Source organism: Pongo abelii, chromosome 2 (assembly GCF_028885655.2).
Source record: "Pongo abelii isolate AG06213 chromosome 2, NHGRI_mPonAbe1-v2.0_pri, whole genome shotgun sequence".
NCBI lineage: Eukaryota > Metazoa > Chordata > Mammalia > Primates > Hominidae > Pongo > Pongo abelii.
Genome location: NC_085928.1, coordinates 202,739,770 through 202,759,337, shown reverse-complemented (window position 1 = coordinate 202,759,337; position 19,568 = coordinate 202,739,770). Strand labels below are relative to the sequence as shown.

The following is a 19,568-nucleotide window of genomic DNA, read 5'->3' as shown; positions in this document are numbered from 1 at the left end:
TAGTTAATGTCACATAGTAAAGTACACAAAACCATGTATGCTAAATGTTATTAATTCATGAAACATTGTTATTGTTTCCTATGTTCAGGACACTCTAGACTACACTGAAGACAAAGGAGGCCATTTAAAAAATAAGAGTGGGAAAAGGAACAAGATATATACATAAATCATTCTGATACAGAATAAAAAATAGTGATGGAAGAGAAGTAAATCATCAGTTTTGGAATTATTAGTGAGCGGATCATCAGTGTTCTTGGTAGAGAGTATTTTCAGACTAAGAGTATCAGGGAAGACTGTTAGAAGGAGATGGATCTAGAGGAAAATATAAGATTTGAATTTGTAGATACTTGCGGTAGGTAGTGGTTTGATGAGGTCAAGATATTCCAGCAATGACTATGTAAGCAAAGGTAAGAAAAATCTTGACAGAGGAGCTATCATGATCAAGAAGGTGGTTTTCCCAGTCAAGCCTTATCCATTGCACTCCAGACGTGCTGACCCCTGCAATTTCCCCACATGTGGGAAACGAGACTGCATAATTTGTGGTAGTGGGGGTCTGTGATCCCACTTTCCCCTGGTTTAAAAAAAGGAAAATTTTGAGGTTTGTTTAGGATAATAGCAATTGTTGTCTAGGAGTTAAGCTTGGAGAAGAATGGAAAGATCTTGAATGTCAGACCACAAATTTTGCATTAAATTTGATTTGCTTTCTATTTAATAAAGCAGCTGGGTTCTTAAAATTATGAATAAAAATAATGATAATTTATGAACTAGAAGGTTCTCCCTGTTCTTATTCACTGTAGATAATGGGAAGGCAGTTATATGAAAAATCATTCTGGACTAGATGGCTTGCCTCTGCCTTTGAGGTATGACACTTAGGTTCTGAGCCCAGATCTGGTTCACCATGTAACTCTTATCAAGTGCCACTCCTCCCCTGCCTTTAGTTTCTCCATCTGTAAAAGAATAAATATGAAGAGTACATAGAGATGCATTCTAAAGATATCTTCTATTCTAAAACCTTTGAGAAGGAATGAACATGTAACGGGGTGCAGTATTAAGAGCAGAAATTATTTATCTCAATGAAATAGGCTATTGTTCTTAAGGAGCAACACTACTCCCACCCTTAGCCTACTTCCTAAGCCTATTCGACATTGAAAAGAAATCCTGAGTTTTGTGATTCTTCCAAACATGTATTTTGGCATACAATTGGAGAACCTAAAAATTAGTAGGCCCTAGGTTGTGGCCTCTGCAATCCGATACTCCTAAATGCTGAATGGATCCAGGCATTGCTGACCCACAGCAGTTCATTAGTGGGAGTCCTCCACTAATAATGTCCATGTCTGGCTGAACCATCCGTGGTTAATACTTGTAATCATGGCCCTAAGGCATTGGAAAAATCAAAGGATGCCCTCTGAATCACCAGAAAAAGATTAAATTAGATATAACTCCAGGTTTCTTGTTGGGAGTACATTTTATTATATTTCAATGTTTTGAAAATTGGGACTAGAAGCCTACTGTGGAAGGATCTTTTGTGAACTAGAGTATGTGACTAATCTGCACATCTCTTTCCTTAACCATTCCAGATAACAGAGTTTTCTGGACTTCTGGAGAATAAGATTATTATTCTCAAGGAGAGATGATCACCTCAGGAAAATTTGGACTATTGAAAAAGAAAGGTAGTAAATACAACACAATTTTTCCTGTTAAACATTTTGCATATAAACGAAATACAGGGTGGGCTTTAGAAATATTTTGATATGAAAGTAGCACTTCAAGAGATTTTTGGTTTTGCATCTTGCTCTAGAGCTCTGTACAAGGAAAATTCTCTATCCCTGCAATTTCACAAAAATGATTAGGTATTGCGTTTGGAAGTACTTATTATCAATAAGGCGCCTCCCCACCTTTGGGGACTTCTTGCAGGTTGTTGGAAAAAAGCTAAAAAGAGCACCTCAAAATATCCTCAGTGGCTTTTTTGAAGAAATTTGGAAGGCTTGGAGCCTGCTCATGGAACAGTTTTGAGGTGGAGGCAGGCAGGAAAACACTGAGTTTGAGTAACAAAGAAGCGAGAGAATATTAACCTTTGACAGCTCCGTAACTACTCTCACCCCACTCTCGAAAAACAAAACAAAACACATACAGGAATATAACAAGGAATGTGAAGTCAATGGGGAGAGGAGAGGGAAGCAGACAGCTGGAAAGTTACTGCAGCAAGTAGAAAGAGAAACCCAAATTGTGAACATTAAAAACGATTCGTAAATCTCTCCCCTCTGCCTTCTGAATAAAACCATATCCTGCCTGGAGACACTAGCCTCCTCTAAGACTTCAGTAATTCGTCCTGATGCACGCAGTACCAGTCCAATCCATTTTCTAGTTTGCAGAGGAAAATCCGGTCCGGCGTTTATTTTTAGCAGCGCTTCCCTGTGACCGAATGCTACAGCTCCTCAGCTGGGATAACTGAGGACCCTATTGGGGAGCGAAGCGAAGGGGGCGGGGGAGCGGGAGGCGGTGAAAAGGGGAGGGGGGACGCCCTGCGCATGCGTGCCAGCGCCCATGCAAATCTGCTGTACATCCAGAGAGCAAAGTGGGATGATCTGTCACTACACCTGCAGCACCACGCTCGGAGGACAGCTCCTGCCTGCAGCTTCCAGACCCAGGTAAAAAAAAAAAAAAAAAAAAAAAATCTGAGCGGGCACTGTGCATGCATTTCAATATCAGATGCGCGTCGCAACGTATCCCCTGTAGAGGCAATCTGCTGCTGCTCCTAAGTGTCCTTTGGTGGCTGATTGCAGCTTCAAGGTTTAAGAAATCCCATCTTTCAGGAAGCCTGAGGGGAAGGAAGGAAGTACGGGCGAAATCATCAGATTGGCTTCCCAGATTTGGGAATCTGAAGCGGGCCCACATCTTCCGGCCAACTTCCATTGAACTTCCCAGCACTCGAAAGGGACCGAAATGGAGAGCAAAGGTATGTGGTTGTGCCTATCGGGGGACTTCCCGCTGCATGTGCGTGTGGCCAAGGCAATCCTCGGCGAGGGGACTGCAGTGCTTGGGGAGCGAGCATCATACTAGGTCGATAGAGGAGGAGATGCTATGTCCATTGCAGCACTGGGGAAGTGTGGCAGGAAGGCGACTTCTTTTTAACTCCCACAGCTTGGAAGACAGTGTTTAATACTCCATCAGTTGCGTAGTGAAGTGTGATGAGTTTTTTGGGGGGAGGTGGGGGGAGTCCCCCCAAAATGGAGGAGGAGGAGGAGGTATGTGTTGGTAAAGCAATATCTTTTCTGTATAATGGATGGACTCAAATAAATCTATTTCATTTGCTTTAGAATTGCTGACAGGCACGTTTGTATCTGATATCCAATAATGCATTGCTAAAAAAAAAGTGTTTGAATTTCACCACCCCCACCTCATGAAGATGGTATTTCTGGGTGTGTATGACCACATCCTACTGCATTTTGAATATATATCAGCAGAGAAATTGGGTCTATTTGGAACAGCATGCGTTAGAACTGACCTCTAAGAAGAACAGTGTATGGGAGTACTGCTTGGCTTCCAAGCATAATGCATTTACTAGTTCTGGACATGTACATATTAATGTTCTCCTCATAAGCAAATCTGAATAATGTATGCATGCCAACTGATAAATGAACTGTAAAAATCAGCTTCTGAATGGCATATTGAACACACATAAACACAACGACTATTCTAATCACAAGATTAGATATCTTTTGGATTTAACCCCATCTATGCAGGTCTGTTTCTCCTTCTCCTTAAAACGCCCACCAGGTTGTGAGAGCCTTGAGTGATATGGTGGTCAGATATCCAGGAGGCATACTGGGTGTATTTAATTCTGGCGAAATCAGAAGAAATGATGTCAACTTTTATGAAACTATATTCATTACCCAGAACTCGGGAAGCTATATTTGAAACAAGATTTTATTTTTAAACCAGGAATGTCAGTCACTGTGGTAATGTACTTAGGATCAGGGAATGGTGGTGAGTTACCTATTTCTGGGCTGATTAATGAAACTGGAGTGTTGAATGATAGCAGTTCTATGTTCAATAAAGTATTTTAAGTATTTAATTGGTAGATTTAAAGTATTTGAACCTAGGCAAGCATTTATAGTATAAAAAGAGCTGAATCAACATGGATTAAGACTAGCTGGCAATTTTCAGTTCAGGCAGATTATTCTTATGATACGTTGATGGGCATTTCCATGTCTGACAATGATGTGCACATATGAGAGAATCCATGTCTATAAATGTACTTGAGGCATATATTATTAACTCTATTATACTCCATTTTAAAATAAAAAGGCAGTTCTTAACACATAAAGTTTTGTAATATTCTAGTTGACTAAGTATTTCTGGGACATAAGGTTAACAACAGAAAAAGAGTATCATTTTACTATGAAACAGTTTTTCTTGCTTAGATGACACCTGGTATTTGGTCACTAAATTTAGTTATTTGACAAAGGTTCTTGGTAACAGTTTTGCCTCCAATGTGTATACTAATTCCTGTTCAATCATAAAAAGAGGCTATATCTCTCAGCAGTAATCTTTTATTTTCCTTCGTTGCCCATAAAACATGCTATGTGTCACTTAGTGTTCCAGGTGATTTAATGATCAGATTGCTAACAGTAGAGTTCTAGCTGTTCTTCCAGTCTTTTGAGTTCAGAAAGGAGAAAGAATCTCAGAAATATATCCGAAAAGAATCAGTTCAGAAGTTCTATGTCAATCCAGACAGCAATGATATAGTGAATCACAGCACTGATCCAAAGGCAACGAAGACTTTTGCTGTAGGCCAACATTGTGGTCATTTTGCAGAGGTCCCATAATTGCCTCTGAAAAAAAAAAACATGATGAAAGTCTTTATGCATGTGAGTTCCTGGACTTTCTTAATGAAGCTGTGTTAGCTGCTTGGCAATCAGATTAAAAATGGCTAATTACTTATACATTGGCCTCACTTTCTAAGTTGATGCAAATGGCACAGCTAACGATGGTAGCTAACTTGAAATTTTTATTCCAGCCAAAAAGAGTATATTAAGAGAAATGTGTATTTGTGCAATACTCTAATTGGTGCATCTTTCACGTTTTATGCTGCCGTGTACAAACTTCTTCCCCCAACAGATTCAAATCTAATTCTAGGAAGACATTCTCAAATGTATGTATATATAATACTTTTCTATTAGAAAGTCTTTAAAGATAGAGTCATATTGCATGACTCAGTTGAGGGTTCAAGAGTTCTCTATCCCATACCCCGTCTAATGGCCCATTTAATCTTGAATCCCATTGCCAACACTTGACAACCTTCACATTACCTCTAGCATTTGACAACCTTTCTTAGAGCATTTTTCCAGTGTCCAGAAAGTTGAACTTCAGCTATTTACAAATAAGATCAATTTATTTTTGCTTCCTTATTTACAACTTTGCATCACTCCCTGTCATACAGGGTAAAGAAGAGAGGAAAATACATCAGTTGACCTGAGGTTCAATTCATGATCTAATTTCAGCGATTTTTGTGCACCATGTACTTAACGTTGTCTCAAAGATTTGGGTTGGTACGCAGTCTGAGCAGCTCTGACGGAATTTGTGCCTTGTATATCTTAAGGGCTTGAGATTCTTAAATGAGTTAAAATGTTTAGTATTTAGATGAGTGGTTCACAAAGTTTGCTGCACACTAGAATCACCTGACATACTTTCTGAACATACTCATCCTGGGATGGCACCCCATACCAATGAAATTAGAATATTGGGGTGGAAGAAAAAAGCATATATGTTTCCTTTAGAGGTCCCTATGTACAGCAGTGTTTGAAAACCACTGATTTAGACTCTTGATAGTCAAAATGTGGTTTGCAGAACAAATTTTTTAGAACTGCAGAATCTCCATATTTACTCCAGGTCTATTGAGTCAGAATTAGAATTTTGACAAAGTACCTAGGTAATTTGTATGCACATTAATGTTTGAGAAGCATGATTTAAAGTGAGGAAACAGGCTTTTTCCTTCCTTTCCTCCTTCCTTCCTTCCTTCCTTTCTTCCTTCCTTCTTTCCCTCTTCCCTCCCTCCCTTTCCCTTCCTCCCTTTCTCCCTCTCTTTTCCCTTCCTCCCTTTCTTCCTTCCCCCTCCCTCCCTTCCTCTCCTCCCCTCCCCTCCTTTCCTCTTCCCTCCTTTCTCCCCTATTCTCCCCTCCCCTTTCCTCTCCTCTCCTCTCCTCTCCTCTCTCTCTCACACACACACACACACACACTCTCACTTCCTACTGACCACCACCTATATCACATTTTTCTTTGTCTAGGTAGATTTCCAGCCTCAAGCTGGCATACTACCTATAGAAACACCTGTAGAGCTTTTCAAATGTAAAGATGCTTAGGCCATACCCCTAATAATGTGGGCTTAATTAGTTCTGGGGTGAGATCTGGGCACAAGTATTTTTAAATGGCTCCCAAGTGATGCTAATGGATGGCCAGAGTTAACCACTGATGTAGGGCATTATTACTGGTGGTCCACAGACCAGCAGCATTTGCATCACCTGGGAGCTTGTTAGAAATGCAGAATCTCAGTCCCTACACCAGATCTACCAAATCAAATCTGGATTTTAACAAAATCTAATGGTCATTTCTATGCACCTTAACATTTAAGAAGCACTGGTGTAGATCTCAGGGAACTGATTGTACCTGAGAATGAATGACACCACTCCAGGCACCTCAGTAGAGAAGATTAGATATTATCCGTCTAATCAATATGAAGGCTCATGGATATGTGATCATGTTCTAGGTCTTCTGGTTGTTTTTGTAAACGACAAAAATGAAAAAGAAACTGCGTGCCTCATATTTAGATCAGAAAACAAACTTTTAAATACCCTTGCTGCTCATCCTCCAATCACTTACTTTCAACCCCCAATTATCCTTAAAAATTTATTCTCTACATTCATTTTAAGCTCCTGACAAAGTCTGCTGTTAACTCATGGTAATGTGATGATATTTGACTACTTAAATCAAGGCACTTCTAAACAGAGTGAATATAGCTTTATCCTTTTCTATTGTCATACCTCTCTGTTCAACCCTTTTGAGATTCCCATGACCTAAGTACTTGTTTGTCCCTCACATACTGCATTTCTTACAATCAACATTGTAATTTTTGTGCTTTTTACTTAAACAAATATTTATTGAGCATCTGATATGTACCCAATGTGCCTATTTCTGAGAATGTGAAAGAAAACTAAGATGCAATCTCTGAACTTGACAATTTCACTCTTCTATCTTCACTCATATTAACCTGCTCATGGGCAAAATCTGAGCCTTTAACATTCCAGCAACCACCTAGGTGTCCATCTCAGGTAGAACATTTTAGTTTGCATAGTAGGGACTCAGATTATATGCGTTGGATAGCCTTAATTAGTTTTTTAGGCCAACTTCATGGATCCAGAAGATTGTAAGTTGGAGAAGTGTGGGAAATTTAGCTACCAGGAGGGCTCCCAGAAACATCAGTGTGATTCCAGAACATGGAAGGGAGTAACTTGACCCACTCTCTTAAGAGAGACCTGCACATGTATTCCCAAGGAAGATTCAATTCTCTGTTCTAGATTTCATACCAGCCATCAGAGTTCAGCCAGGGCCATGAACCAACACACTTAAGGTATAGAACAGTCATTTATCTGAAGCCAGTATGATTTACTCTGCAGTGGAGAAAGGAAATGTCTATGCAATCATTAGTATATCAGAACTGGAAAGTGATTTTAAGAAGAGCTATTTTGTGGTTAAACAATAACAACAACAATAATGAAAGACTGAGCCAGTATAGTGAGATAAGTAAAATATAATTCAGTAAAATCATGATGTATAGTTACTGAGTGTAGGAAATACAGTTTCTTACTCCACCTCTCATGGTGTAAATTTGGACAAATCTTTTCCTCTTTGGGTCTCAAGATTCTTAAATATCAAAGGGGGTCCAGTTCATTTAATTTAAAATACTGAGTTGCCACATTGTTCCAGGCACATTATTAAATGTGGGGGCAGAGGTATAAATAGTTTATTGACTTGCCCTCTAAAAGCTTACAATGTAGGGATATATGAACAGGACCAAGAGCTGTTGATTTCTAACATTTTATGTGTCTTCTCCATTCATCTTTCAGAGTTCTAGTAGGTTATCTGGGAGGCTAGAATATAAAGTCTTACAGTGATTAATGAGCTCCAAAGAGGCACTTAACATTCCACAGCAATAATTCCTGCCTTTTGTTTTCCCTTTGGCTTATTTAAACAAAATTATTGTGTGGGAGACCATTTGAACTCAAGCTATATATCTACTATAAAAGCTATTCCGCCTAACTAGCTACCTGCCTAACCTGTTTCTTGCCTTAGGTTATTATGAGGCTTGTTAGCCTCAGTAATAGGTCTAGGGGAGGCCAACCTACTTGCCATTCCCTTATTCTTTTTCTTTTATGCTTTTAAGTTTTTGAAGTACCAACCTTATTAGGTATGGTGTTTTGTGCTACTGAGTGACCAGTAATGGTTTATTGCATCTGTTAATATTGGGTTTCCTGATTTGTCACATATTTACACCCATAAATAACATTCGTGAAACACTTTGTACTTTTTCAAAAGGCTTTTAATATATACAGTCTCCCTTAAAACCCTGTGATTGGGCATTTTAACTTTATTTTATAGATAACAAAACAAAGGATCATAAAGACTAAATGACTTAGGCAACTCATCTTACCTCTGTTTCTCTGCAAAATAAGAATTCTTATACCCATCGCAAGTGCCATACCATAATATCATGATTATGAAATAAAACTCATGCTAATAAAGTATTTGGAACTCTTTAGAATTATAATATGACTTTCATCATTTTTAGCTGTGTCTCTCTTTACACTAGACTGTGAGATCCTGGATGGTAGAAATTGGTCCTCTGCCATTTTTGTAGTTTTAGCAGCAAGTATACTGCATAGACACTCAATAAATCATCTTCATCAACTCCCACAAAAACTTCAATTTACCAAAAGGGATTTCTTTTGTGCTTATTCTACAGTTCTAATAGTAACTTCTCCAACACCTGAATTTGTCTCTACATCTTATGGGTTTGGGGATGGAGATATATTGAGTCAAGTATTACACCTTGGATGGGTTTAAAACATAAACTGTGTAAATTCTGGCCACTAACAATGGTCTCAATCAGGGGTACATCTCAGAACCACCGGACATCCTGTAATACCTGCAACTCAGATATTTAAGAAGCACTCAGGTGATGATGTATGTCCTCAATTATGAATCCACAGATAAGCTCCAAGATGGTTACTAGGAGACTATAACACATACATGTGTTCTTTATCAAGAGCACTATAGGACTCCTACTGCCTGGGCCTTGTCTTTTATTACCACCCTCTTTAGTGTTAAGAGAGTGTGTGTAGAAGAGAGATTTCATTTCTGTACTACAGACTTGGGATTGAAAATAGATATGCAAAATAGATGGCGAGAGTTTGAGGCTAAGATGACATGCCATTTTCCCCAGCATCTTCTTCCTCATCTCCTTATTAACATCCCTGCATGCAGAGCACGGTAGGATTTTTTTAGGATCTATGTCAATAGTTCTAATTTTAGCTTTCTCATCTCTCCAGTTACTTTTTGAAATAGTCCCTGTCTCCTTGTCTTTGGGAATGTGAGACTCCCACCCAGGGAGGCCGTGGTATTTAACTGCTGCGATGCTGCTGATGGCACCTAGGCAGAAGTCCCAAAGGACACCTGTTGCCCCTTCACAGATCTTTTCTTTTTTCTTTAGCGCATACTCTGCCTGGCTTTTTACCTGAAACAAGCCCCATTACTAATGATTGAAAAAGCACACATAATTGAAAGTGGGACTTTATGTGAAAGAAGTAAAGGGAAGCTGACATTCTGTGGTTAGGTTTTTGTTTGTTTCTTGTTTGTGGATTGGCCATTAGCCTGAGAAGCAGCCCAAAGGGACTAGACTGCAGAAAAAGAATCCAGAAACTTTCAGAGGCTGTTCAGAAGATAACTAAATGCACCAAAGAGTCCTTTAACAAGCAGGCAGGAAGAGGCAGCAATGCCAATCTCTCCCTACCTCATTCACTGCTACAGTTATCACCCACGTGAAACAATCAGGTTTTCCTCGAATCCTCCAGTACTGATAGCACTCTAACAAATTGAACAAACCTCAACACAGGTAATTTGGGAAATTTCTTTTCAGATACTTGGAAACTGAAAAATCTAGATATGCTTCCTGCTTCAAAATGTGTTGGGTTGTTTTTCTTTCTTTTTTTTTTTTGCCCTTAGTTTCTTTCACATATTATAATAAATTGGGGTTACTCTATAAACAAGACTATTATATAAGATCTATTATATGATCATTCTAATTTTTTAAATCTGGAAAATTTAAAATTAGACTATTTACACATTTTATCTAGAGGCTTTTCCTTCATTTCAAAATATTTTCAACATTTCTAGCACTATTTAAAATTGAATTTGGTTTACTTCTTTCTTACTTCTGGGATTTAAGAGAGAAATATTTGCTATGTATCACGATAAAGGTTTCCATGTAAATCACGCTTTATTTGCAAGCCTACAAATAATTTAACATGAGATGAAATGAGTACTTTTTTACTATGGGCTTTGATTTGCATCAGCATAAAAAACAAACGATTATGCAAATATAGCAAGACCCTCAATAACAATAACATAAACGTGAGGGAGACAACTAAAGCAATAGCACAGACCAATCAGTGCCAGTCTTTTAAAATAAGACCATTGGTTGATTGATTCAATAAGCGGTATTTCCTTAGAACCTGCTGTTTGTTAGCTGTTCTAAGGCTGAGCTTTTCTAACTGTAGTATGTACACTGGTGGGATTATGACATTGTATACTCTGGTGATACACTGAGGCATAAAATACACATGGTGCATGTTCCAATGAAATATAACTAATATTCTAATGTATTATTCTAACAGACTACTTAGATTATTCTAATCTAATCTATTAAATGCTAGAAGGTCTGAGATCAGGTTCTGGTTCCTCTATTTATTCCATGGATGAACCTCAATGTACTAAACCTCTCTCTCTCTCTCTTTTTTTTTTTTTTAACTCGGTTTGTCCATTATTGATTTTTATTTTCTTGTTACAAAGAAATTGTTATTTTAAGCTTGTTTGTATTCTTTCTTGATCCTCTTTAGGCTTAACTTCTATAGAAAATAAACAGGGTGATCATAATTACCACATGAAATTTTAAGGACTCAGTTTGGGTTTGAGCTAGCTTTTTAATGCTGTGAACTGTGCAACTGAAGTTGTTGGATTTATAACTTTATTGAGCAATTAATTTGATTCTGAGTGAGAAAGCACTAAGAGGAAAAAAGTGCTATTTGGCTGAAGTTTGTATATGGCATGATTGTGACCACACAGGTCACAGGTATATGTCTAAATTGATGGATGGCTGCAGTGGCCCTGTGGAAAAGACCCTGTCTTGGGAATCCAGAGACCTGGATTTGAATCTAATTCCCGCCCCATCTTCAGTTTGAGCTGGTGGCTTTCTTTCTATGGCCTTGTTCTTCATCTGCAAAACAAGAGTGGATTAGAGGCAAGATTCTTTTCACTTCTGGGATTGAAAGAACCAGCATTTGTGAAGTGTTTATATAGGAACTACAGTGGATACATTCTGTTTAAAGATTTATGATCAGCTGCTTGTTCTCTCCTATCTCTTTTGGCGAACTTGATGGCATTTTTGCTTAGCAGATTGTACATTATGTTTTTATAACGTCTTTTCTTCACCCTCATATGTGTCCTCTTTACAATTAAGATGAGTTTATTTATACAACAGTCATATGTGAAGTTGATTTGGTGGATATGGTTTTCTTCTCTCTGCCAGCCCTAACCAGCACCTTCTTGCTAAAAAAAAGAAAGATTAACAGAATAATGACAAACAGTCCAAGGGCTGAGTGTTTTACTGACATTATTGATAGGAAGTCTGATTTTCTTTAGTTCTCAATCATTAGTAATATATTACTAAAAAACAATTGCACTCAATCCTTCATTGCCTTCAAACAATTTAAAAACCAATAACTATGTCTTCCAATGTTTGACTGGCTACTGATCATTTTAGATAGAAGAAGCATTTTCTACTACCAGATGAAAGCTATCCAAGGTCTAAGAGTTTCATGGTTAATAAACTGAATTTCTTGATTATGCGAAGAATAAAAGAAAGGGAAATATCTAACAGCCATTAACATGTTTATGAACATGGGTTATAATCAGAAGTGTTTATGACATAATGGTAATTATAAAAATAGTACATGTGGATATATGCACTAATTATAATAATGTAAAATTTGGTCATTGGCAAATAGTAGATTGTATTATGCAAAAAGTGACAATATTTGGATAATGACAATTGAATTATGAGTGGAGTTTTATCCTTTATCAAATATTTTATTACAGTTTTTTCCCATAAAGCAGTTTTTTTTTTCTATGCTTTATGGGGAAAAAAACTGTAATAGGTGTTGGGCTCAGTTATATACTTAAACAGATCCAGCTAAACTTAAAAAAGCTCTTTATTCTTCATGCTTTCATGCTTTATTCATGTCAAACATTGAAAGGACATTTGGAAAGATAACTGAGTCTTGGAAAGATAACTGAGTCTTTTGAAATAATGATTTTGCAGCTTTTACTATGTTTAGGCACTGTACTTTACATATATTGACTCATTTAAGCCTCATAAAAACCCAATGAGGCAGGCACTATTGTCATCCCTATTTTAGGGATGAGAAAAGTCAGGCATAGAGATGTTAAGTAATTTGCCCAGGTCACACAGCTAGTAAGTTGCAGACTGACTTCAGAGTCTATGAGCTTAACCACTACTTAACACCTAAGGCATACTTTAGTATAGTCTTATAAGCCAATCAACCTTCCTTTGTTACTGAAAAACTAGTCCCACTGTGTATGTACAGATTTTATTAACCTTCAGAATACCCAATCTCTGCAGGCTTAGTCTCACTCAAGCCCTGGGCCAATGAGATACAGACTTGAGGAATCACTGGGCCTTCCTGCCTGTTATCAGGTGGGTTCAAGAAAGAACCCACTGCTCTTATGTGCCTTAAGTTGGCTTCCACCCCTAGGGGCTTAATTAAGCATCGGGTTGCAGCTTCTTTTTCTAACCCTCACATTGCATAACTGTTCTGTTTACCTGGACAGCTCAGTGGTGTGGTAGAAAGATCATAAGACTTGAAATCAAACACACAACTAACAACTTTTTAGTCTCTGTAACTTGGGTAAGATATATTTCTGTATCCTTGCTTCCTAATTTGTACAATGACTCTCTTTGTAGGTTAATGAGACAAATGAGGAAAATATATATAAAGAACCAAGCTTAAAATTAGTACTCAATAATTACAGCTGCTACTGTTGTTATTCTTGTTGTTAGCATTTGACCCTTAGGCTTACTACTTCCTCTGCTTCTATGAGGGGCTGGATTCTTTCCTTAAAATCCCTAAGATTCCTCTTCATCTTGCCTAGTTTTATTTCGCTCATTTTTATCTGTTTGGAACCATAGAATGCCATGCAGCTGTGGTATGCAGTTTAAAACAATGTAGTCAAGATATACTCGTTTTAAATTATGCAGTAAAAACTGAATGGCAGTGACATCAACTGATTCCTATACTGATTTTTTAAATCATAGTTTTACTATTTTGTTCCCATTATCTGGCTTACAATGAAGTCTAATTTCTTCAGAAGAAAGAACCTGACTGTTTTAACAGGGATGTTGACGTTGTTGGTTGGGTCCAGGAAACGTTGCATTGTTTATGTCAGAAGAGTAAGGACAACTTTCTGACCAGTTTTCCAACTTAAGTGTGTACCAAAACACAGATCACTGGGCCCCACCCCTAGGGTTTCTGATTCAGTGAACCCAGCATGAGCCCGGGCTTTTGAGTTTACTTTTCTACAAGTTCCCAGAAGGTGCTGATGCTGCTAGTCTAGATCTTTGAGAAACCCTGGTGTAGACAATCTAGTCTAAGGCTCTCTTGCACTTGGGAATTCAATCTGGAAATAGATGTGTATTTTGCTGGTTATTCGGAAATATCAGAATAAGGGATCAGGGATAGCATTCTCATAAGGGAATTCCATAGCTTAAAAGAGTCAGTGATATCACATATAGACAATTAGCCCAGCATTACCCACAACCACACTGGTTAATTAATTAATGCAAGGATCCATGCTTGGACGTATCCATTTATCTGTGCCATGCACATTGCTTGTTACTGGGGCTAGACATGAAAAACCACGCAGTTACTGACCTCAAGAACACCTCACAAATTAGCTTTTGAAGATATGCATAAACAGAAACCTAGGAAGAACTGACAGCTGGCAATGCATGTGAAAATTTAGATTAAATTTACTTTTACCATCATATTGTCTGTGTGGATTGCTCTGGCTAGGTGTTATAGGCTAGGAACCAAGGACTAAGATAAGGTTTAAACTATCCCCTATTACACTAAATATCTAAATGTAATCTTTTGGGAATATAGAGAGGAATTTGACATCTAGGAAGGAGTTGGCATTTGAACTCACTCTTGCAGAAGGGATAAAATGAAAACATTGGAAAGTCATTCTAGGCTGATGAAATATTATATGCAAAGGTAGAGAGACATTGATATACATGTAGTAGCCAGGAAAAGATGAATGGATTCCTTAGTTCATTCATCCAGTGTCCATTTATTGTGCTGGACACTGTTTTAGGTGCTGAATGTAGTACTGACACTCTTTCCTCATAAATCATGTAGGGTTGGGACAGGACACAGTAGATGATGAATCATATAAGAAAGGAAGAAAGGTTGGAAGCAAATTGTGGAAGCCTGTTACAAATTATGTAACGTAGGTGATGATTTCATTTACATTTCAAAAACATTGACTACTGTAATCATCTTTAAAAAATTAGATTCCTAGGTCTTTTAGAATACAATTCTACTTACAAAGCTTTAATTATTCACTAACTTTTCAAGAACACGTCTGCTGTGCAAAGCAAGGCATACGTACAAGCACACTGTCAGGGCCAGAAGAAATACTGTGACCCAGTATTTCACTCTGATTTTTGCCAGTCTCTACTGCTAACACACTTCTCTTACTTAATGGAACAATGAGTTTCATTTCTGTTCGCTTTTGGCTCTCAACTCTCTAAAATTCTAGCGTTGAAACCTATAGACTAGTATTCTAGGGTAAAGGTCCTTTTGAAAATAACCTTTTGAAAAGCGTCAAGCTTAAAAATTATTTCCTTAAGATCTATAAATTATTAAGACTCAGAATTATAACAGAGTAAAAACTATGCAAGTACTAATATATATGCATTTTGCAACTGTGTTATATGAATTTTCTCAAACTCGCTTATGCTTAAATATATGAAGACTCACGTCAGAAATATGTTTGTCTCCAAACTCACCCATCGCTCTTTCAAAGGTATATTTTTGATATTATGATGACCCTTCTTTAGAGAAGACAGAGTTCTAAAAGAACAGTTTCTGAATCCAATTCTGGTCTTGATTTTTGTCTTCCTAATTCCTAGCCAAAGACATTGGGCAAGGGTCCTAATCTCCATAATCCTGGATTTCCTTATGTATATAATGGAGATAATAATAGTAGCTATTTATAGAGTTATTTTGACTATTAAATAAGATAATATAAGTATTTACTACACTACCTGGCATATAATAAGCATTTAATAAAATATAGATATTATTATTTTAAGTATCTCAAAACTGCTCTGGTACAAAATCATCACCATGGGGTTTTGCTGAGTCTGATGGATTCGAGTTTGCTTAATTGTTTAAATGAAATTCAAGCACTACACTTCCAATGTGTGCCTTTAGTTGTAGCTCAGTGTAGTGCTGTAAAGTATGGCAGCTCCACAAAGATTTTACTTTTGAATCAAACACTTACAACTGCTCCAGGAAGACACATCATACCAAACTGCATCATCGTGATCAATGGTTGAAGTCTAGAAAGCACCTTGTATAGGGAAGGTCTCAGCTTGATTTGTAAAAGATTTATGAACAAGATTTTGAAGATGAAGCTCAGCAGATGATTTTCATCTAATAACCATAAGGTGTGGTTAGACAGATGGCAACAACAGCCTTGTCTTGTCTCTGAGCAACCTCTTTTAATCTCAACTGACCCCAATGAATCGTGTCTTAGGAAAGATGGGAGGATGTTGGGGAACACACTGCAATCTCCTGTGATACTCAATTCCATCAGAAATGCTTTTAGAGCAAAAGCAGTATAAAAACAATCTCTCATGCATAAAATTTGAGGTGATTTCTTCTTTCTTTTTCTGTTTTTACTTGCTATTTTTGTCACAGTTATAGAAAGTATATTGTGAAATATAGTACTTTCTTGTCCTCTCTCCCATTTTTTCCTCTACAATCACTTTCGACTCTTGTTGATGTTTACCTTCATATGCTAAACAATATTCTCTTCTTACTACCTCTTAATTTCTCAGTGTCCCACCAAGGAAATAGCTTTCAAGTCTCTCCCTTTATCACATTCTTACCACAACATGCTTCCTTTCCATCTCATCATCTTTCCAAGGCTGTTACATTGTTATTTTTGTTAGATCAGTATTTAGTAGTTGCATGATTATGATTATGTAAATACTTTTATGACTAAGACAAATTAAACTATGATTACTCCTCCTTTTGTCATAAGATTTTTTTTTCCTGTGGTTGATAACTGTCTTGTTTTTATGTGCCCAGCTTTCTATATACTTTGTACTATATTTAACTCCAAGTCCCTGCCAGTTATCTGAATCGCATCTCAAGACACTCGGATGCACAGATATTCTATCAATTTCATTGTGAAGTAATATCCCTCAGAACCTGATGATTGGGTGCTATGTGCACCCTTTTTCTGTCATTGCTTTGGTCCCAGGGTCTCTTTTTCCATCACCCTAGAAAATTTTTGCAGGTCTCTGCTTGGATCTCCTGTTATCCTGCATCCTCTGTATTATTCTTTCTTAGTTCACTCTCTTATTTTGGTGGAATACATTCTCCAACAGCTTCCTAAAAAAAGGATACACAGTAAAATTTCTGAGCCTTTTCATATCGGAAAATATCTTCATTTTTCCTCATATTTGAACAATCATGTGGTTAGGTATAGAATTCTAGATTTAAAATAATTTTTCTTCAGAACTTAAATTACACCATTACAACAACTTTTTTTCTGCCAGTTTCGTTGTTCTGGTCTGATGTCATTCTAACATTCTGATTTCTTATTTTTTGTACATGCTTGATATTTTTTTCCTCTGAAAACTTTTAGTGTCTATTCTTTTTTCTCAGTGTTTTGAAAATTGATAGTAATTTGCCTTCTTATAGTTTCATTTTCACTCATTATGCTGTGTATTTACTGTGGAAACCCTTCTTTAATTCTAGAAATTTTTTCTTTAATTCTTTAATCTCTAGAAAATTGAAAATAATTTAGTTTTTGAAAATATTTTCTTAATGATCTCCTACTCTCTTTTTTTTGTTATTGTTGTTTTGTTCTGGTATTCTGGAAATCTTACTTAATTGTTTATATTTTGGATTATTTTTCATAGGTTTCTATTTTTCATATGTTTTATTTCCTATTCTCTACCTCTTTTGTCTTTTCTCTGTTTTCTAGATTATGGGCTCAAGTTTATCTTTTAATCTTTTTCTTAGATGTTTTCTTTAATTTCTGGTATCACATTTTTAATTTCCAAGAGGCTTATTTGTCGGTTTTCTTTAATTGTTCAGTTTTATATTATGCTGTCTTATTTCACAGATGCGATATTTTCTAATAATTTGCTGAGAATATTTATGATTTACATTTTTAAAGAAGTTTTAATCTCCCTCCATAACCTCTGTTTCCAGTAAGCTTTTTGTTTGTTTTCATTTCTATCTTTCATGTTAGAGATTTCCTGAAGATATTTTTATATTTGGTTACCTGTTCATATTTAAAAGTGGGTGTAGGGGGCTAAAAAGGTGACTGGAAGCTCTGTGTTCATGAGTGGGGCTTGTTGTCAATGATCTTAGTTGTAGAGTGATGTTGGTGGGCTTTTCACTATGGAGCTCCTGAGGTCCATATCTTTAGGTCTTACCTCTTACGTTTCCAAGATTCCTCAAAGAAGACTCTTCCATTCTCTTGCCTGAATGGGAAAGACCTGGCTGTGAGGGTCCTGTGGGTTTTGGAAATCCGTATAAATGTTCACTTAATCTCCTGATTTTCAGTGTGGTATTCACTCTGTCCACTATGCAGAGAGTTTCTGCTCTATCCACTACAAAGAATAAATATCTAGTCTTCTCCTGGGATTGCGGAGAGCAGTTGGCTAGATGCTTGATGTTTGGGAGAGGATTTGAGGTTATAATACCGTCCTAAAAACAACCTTTCCACTATTTTTGCATAATTTACCCTTTTCTCCTTCACCTCACTTCTAGACAAACCTGGTGCTACCACTGTCTAAACTTTTGAAGATTGTGCAATCCAAGTTAGGTTGCCTGTTGGCTTTCTCCACTGCTGACTTAGGACTCAGCTTTCTCAGATCTGAAAAATATATCTTCACCAGCTGGTTTTCCAGTTCTAAAATTTTGTTGTTGTTTTCTTCTCTCTCTTTTGTTCCATCTTTAAAGAATTATGCAAAACATATAAACACACCTGCATCCATTTATTGTACTTTTAATTATGTTTCAAGTAGGAATGAAAGTAAAAGCCAGTGTTCAATATTTTATCCTTACTTGGAAGTCTCTTTACATCCAAAAATACTAAATAACCCCATGGAAAGATACTCTCAACTCAGAAGTGCTTGATGTAGCATTTTGGGGAGTTCTCAGCAGTGCCCTGGCCAGCTCCCTCAGTTTATCCAATATACTGTAGGCTGTCAGACATAAGGGTCATTAAGGTATTCTTCCCTTGAGAAAACACCATGCAAATAGCTTTAAAAAGTTACTGGCTTAAGAAAATTACCAAGGTCATCTCCAGACAGGTTTTTAAAGTTACCTTTGACATTCTCATTCGTCTGTTCTTCCACTTTTCAAGCATACATTGGACACATAGCCTGAGCCATGCATATTGCCATGAGTTGGCAAAACAGGATAATGAATAAGAGACTGACCTCATGAACCTTCCATGCTATCAAGGAAGACAGACACCAGTGTTCAAGATGCAATATGGTAAATGCCATCATAAAGATATTAACAAGTGCTAGAGGCTCTAGGGGGTGGGAGTGATTAAGTCTGCCTTCAAAACTCATGATTAGAAATGTGTCTTAACTCTCACCATTCAAGCAATAATTTTCCAGAACAATCCCCAGGCCAATTTGTAACTGGAAAACTTAATAATTTCCCAGCACCATAATAGAGTCTTAACTCGGTCAGAAGAGAATTTGGAAGTGATTTTCAGCTTCTTCATTTTATCTGGGAAAACCTGGCTCAATCCTGGTGAAGTCAAGACTGAAACTTAGGTTTCTGGAGTCTCATAGTAATATACTTTTCACTAAATTATATTGAGCCCCCACCCAAAAGCCCAATTATTTTTTGACATGACTGAAATTTTAATCAGTAGCTCTGAGTCTCAGAGAT

At 37.2% G+C, this 19,568-nt stretch overlaps 1 protein-coding gene and 1 non-coding gene across 2 annotated transcripts in view; both read left to right on the top strand.

Moving 5' to 3' along the window:
* Positions 1–412: 412 nt before the first annotated feature.
* On the top strand, positions 413–574 carry LOC112132958 (U1 spliceosomal RNA). The gene has a single exon (XR_002914655.2). It is a non-coding gene; the product is annotated as a U1 spliceosomal RNA (small nuclear RNA).
* A 1,992-nt stretch (positions 575–2,566) lies between these two features.
* The window catches only part of FGF12 (fibroblast growth factor 12), a 586,961-nt gene continuing 569,959 nt past the window's right edge, over positions 2,567–19,568 (top strand). The window contains 2 exon segments of the mRNA NM_001132576.1: positions 2,567–2,648; positions 2,814–2,956. Coding sequence (NP_001126048.1) covers positions 2,944–2,956 — 13 coding nt within the window. The 5' untranslated portion in view covers positions 2,567–2,648; positions 2,814–2,943.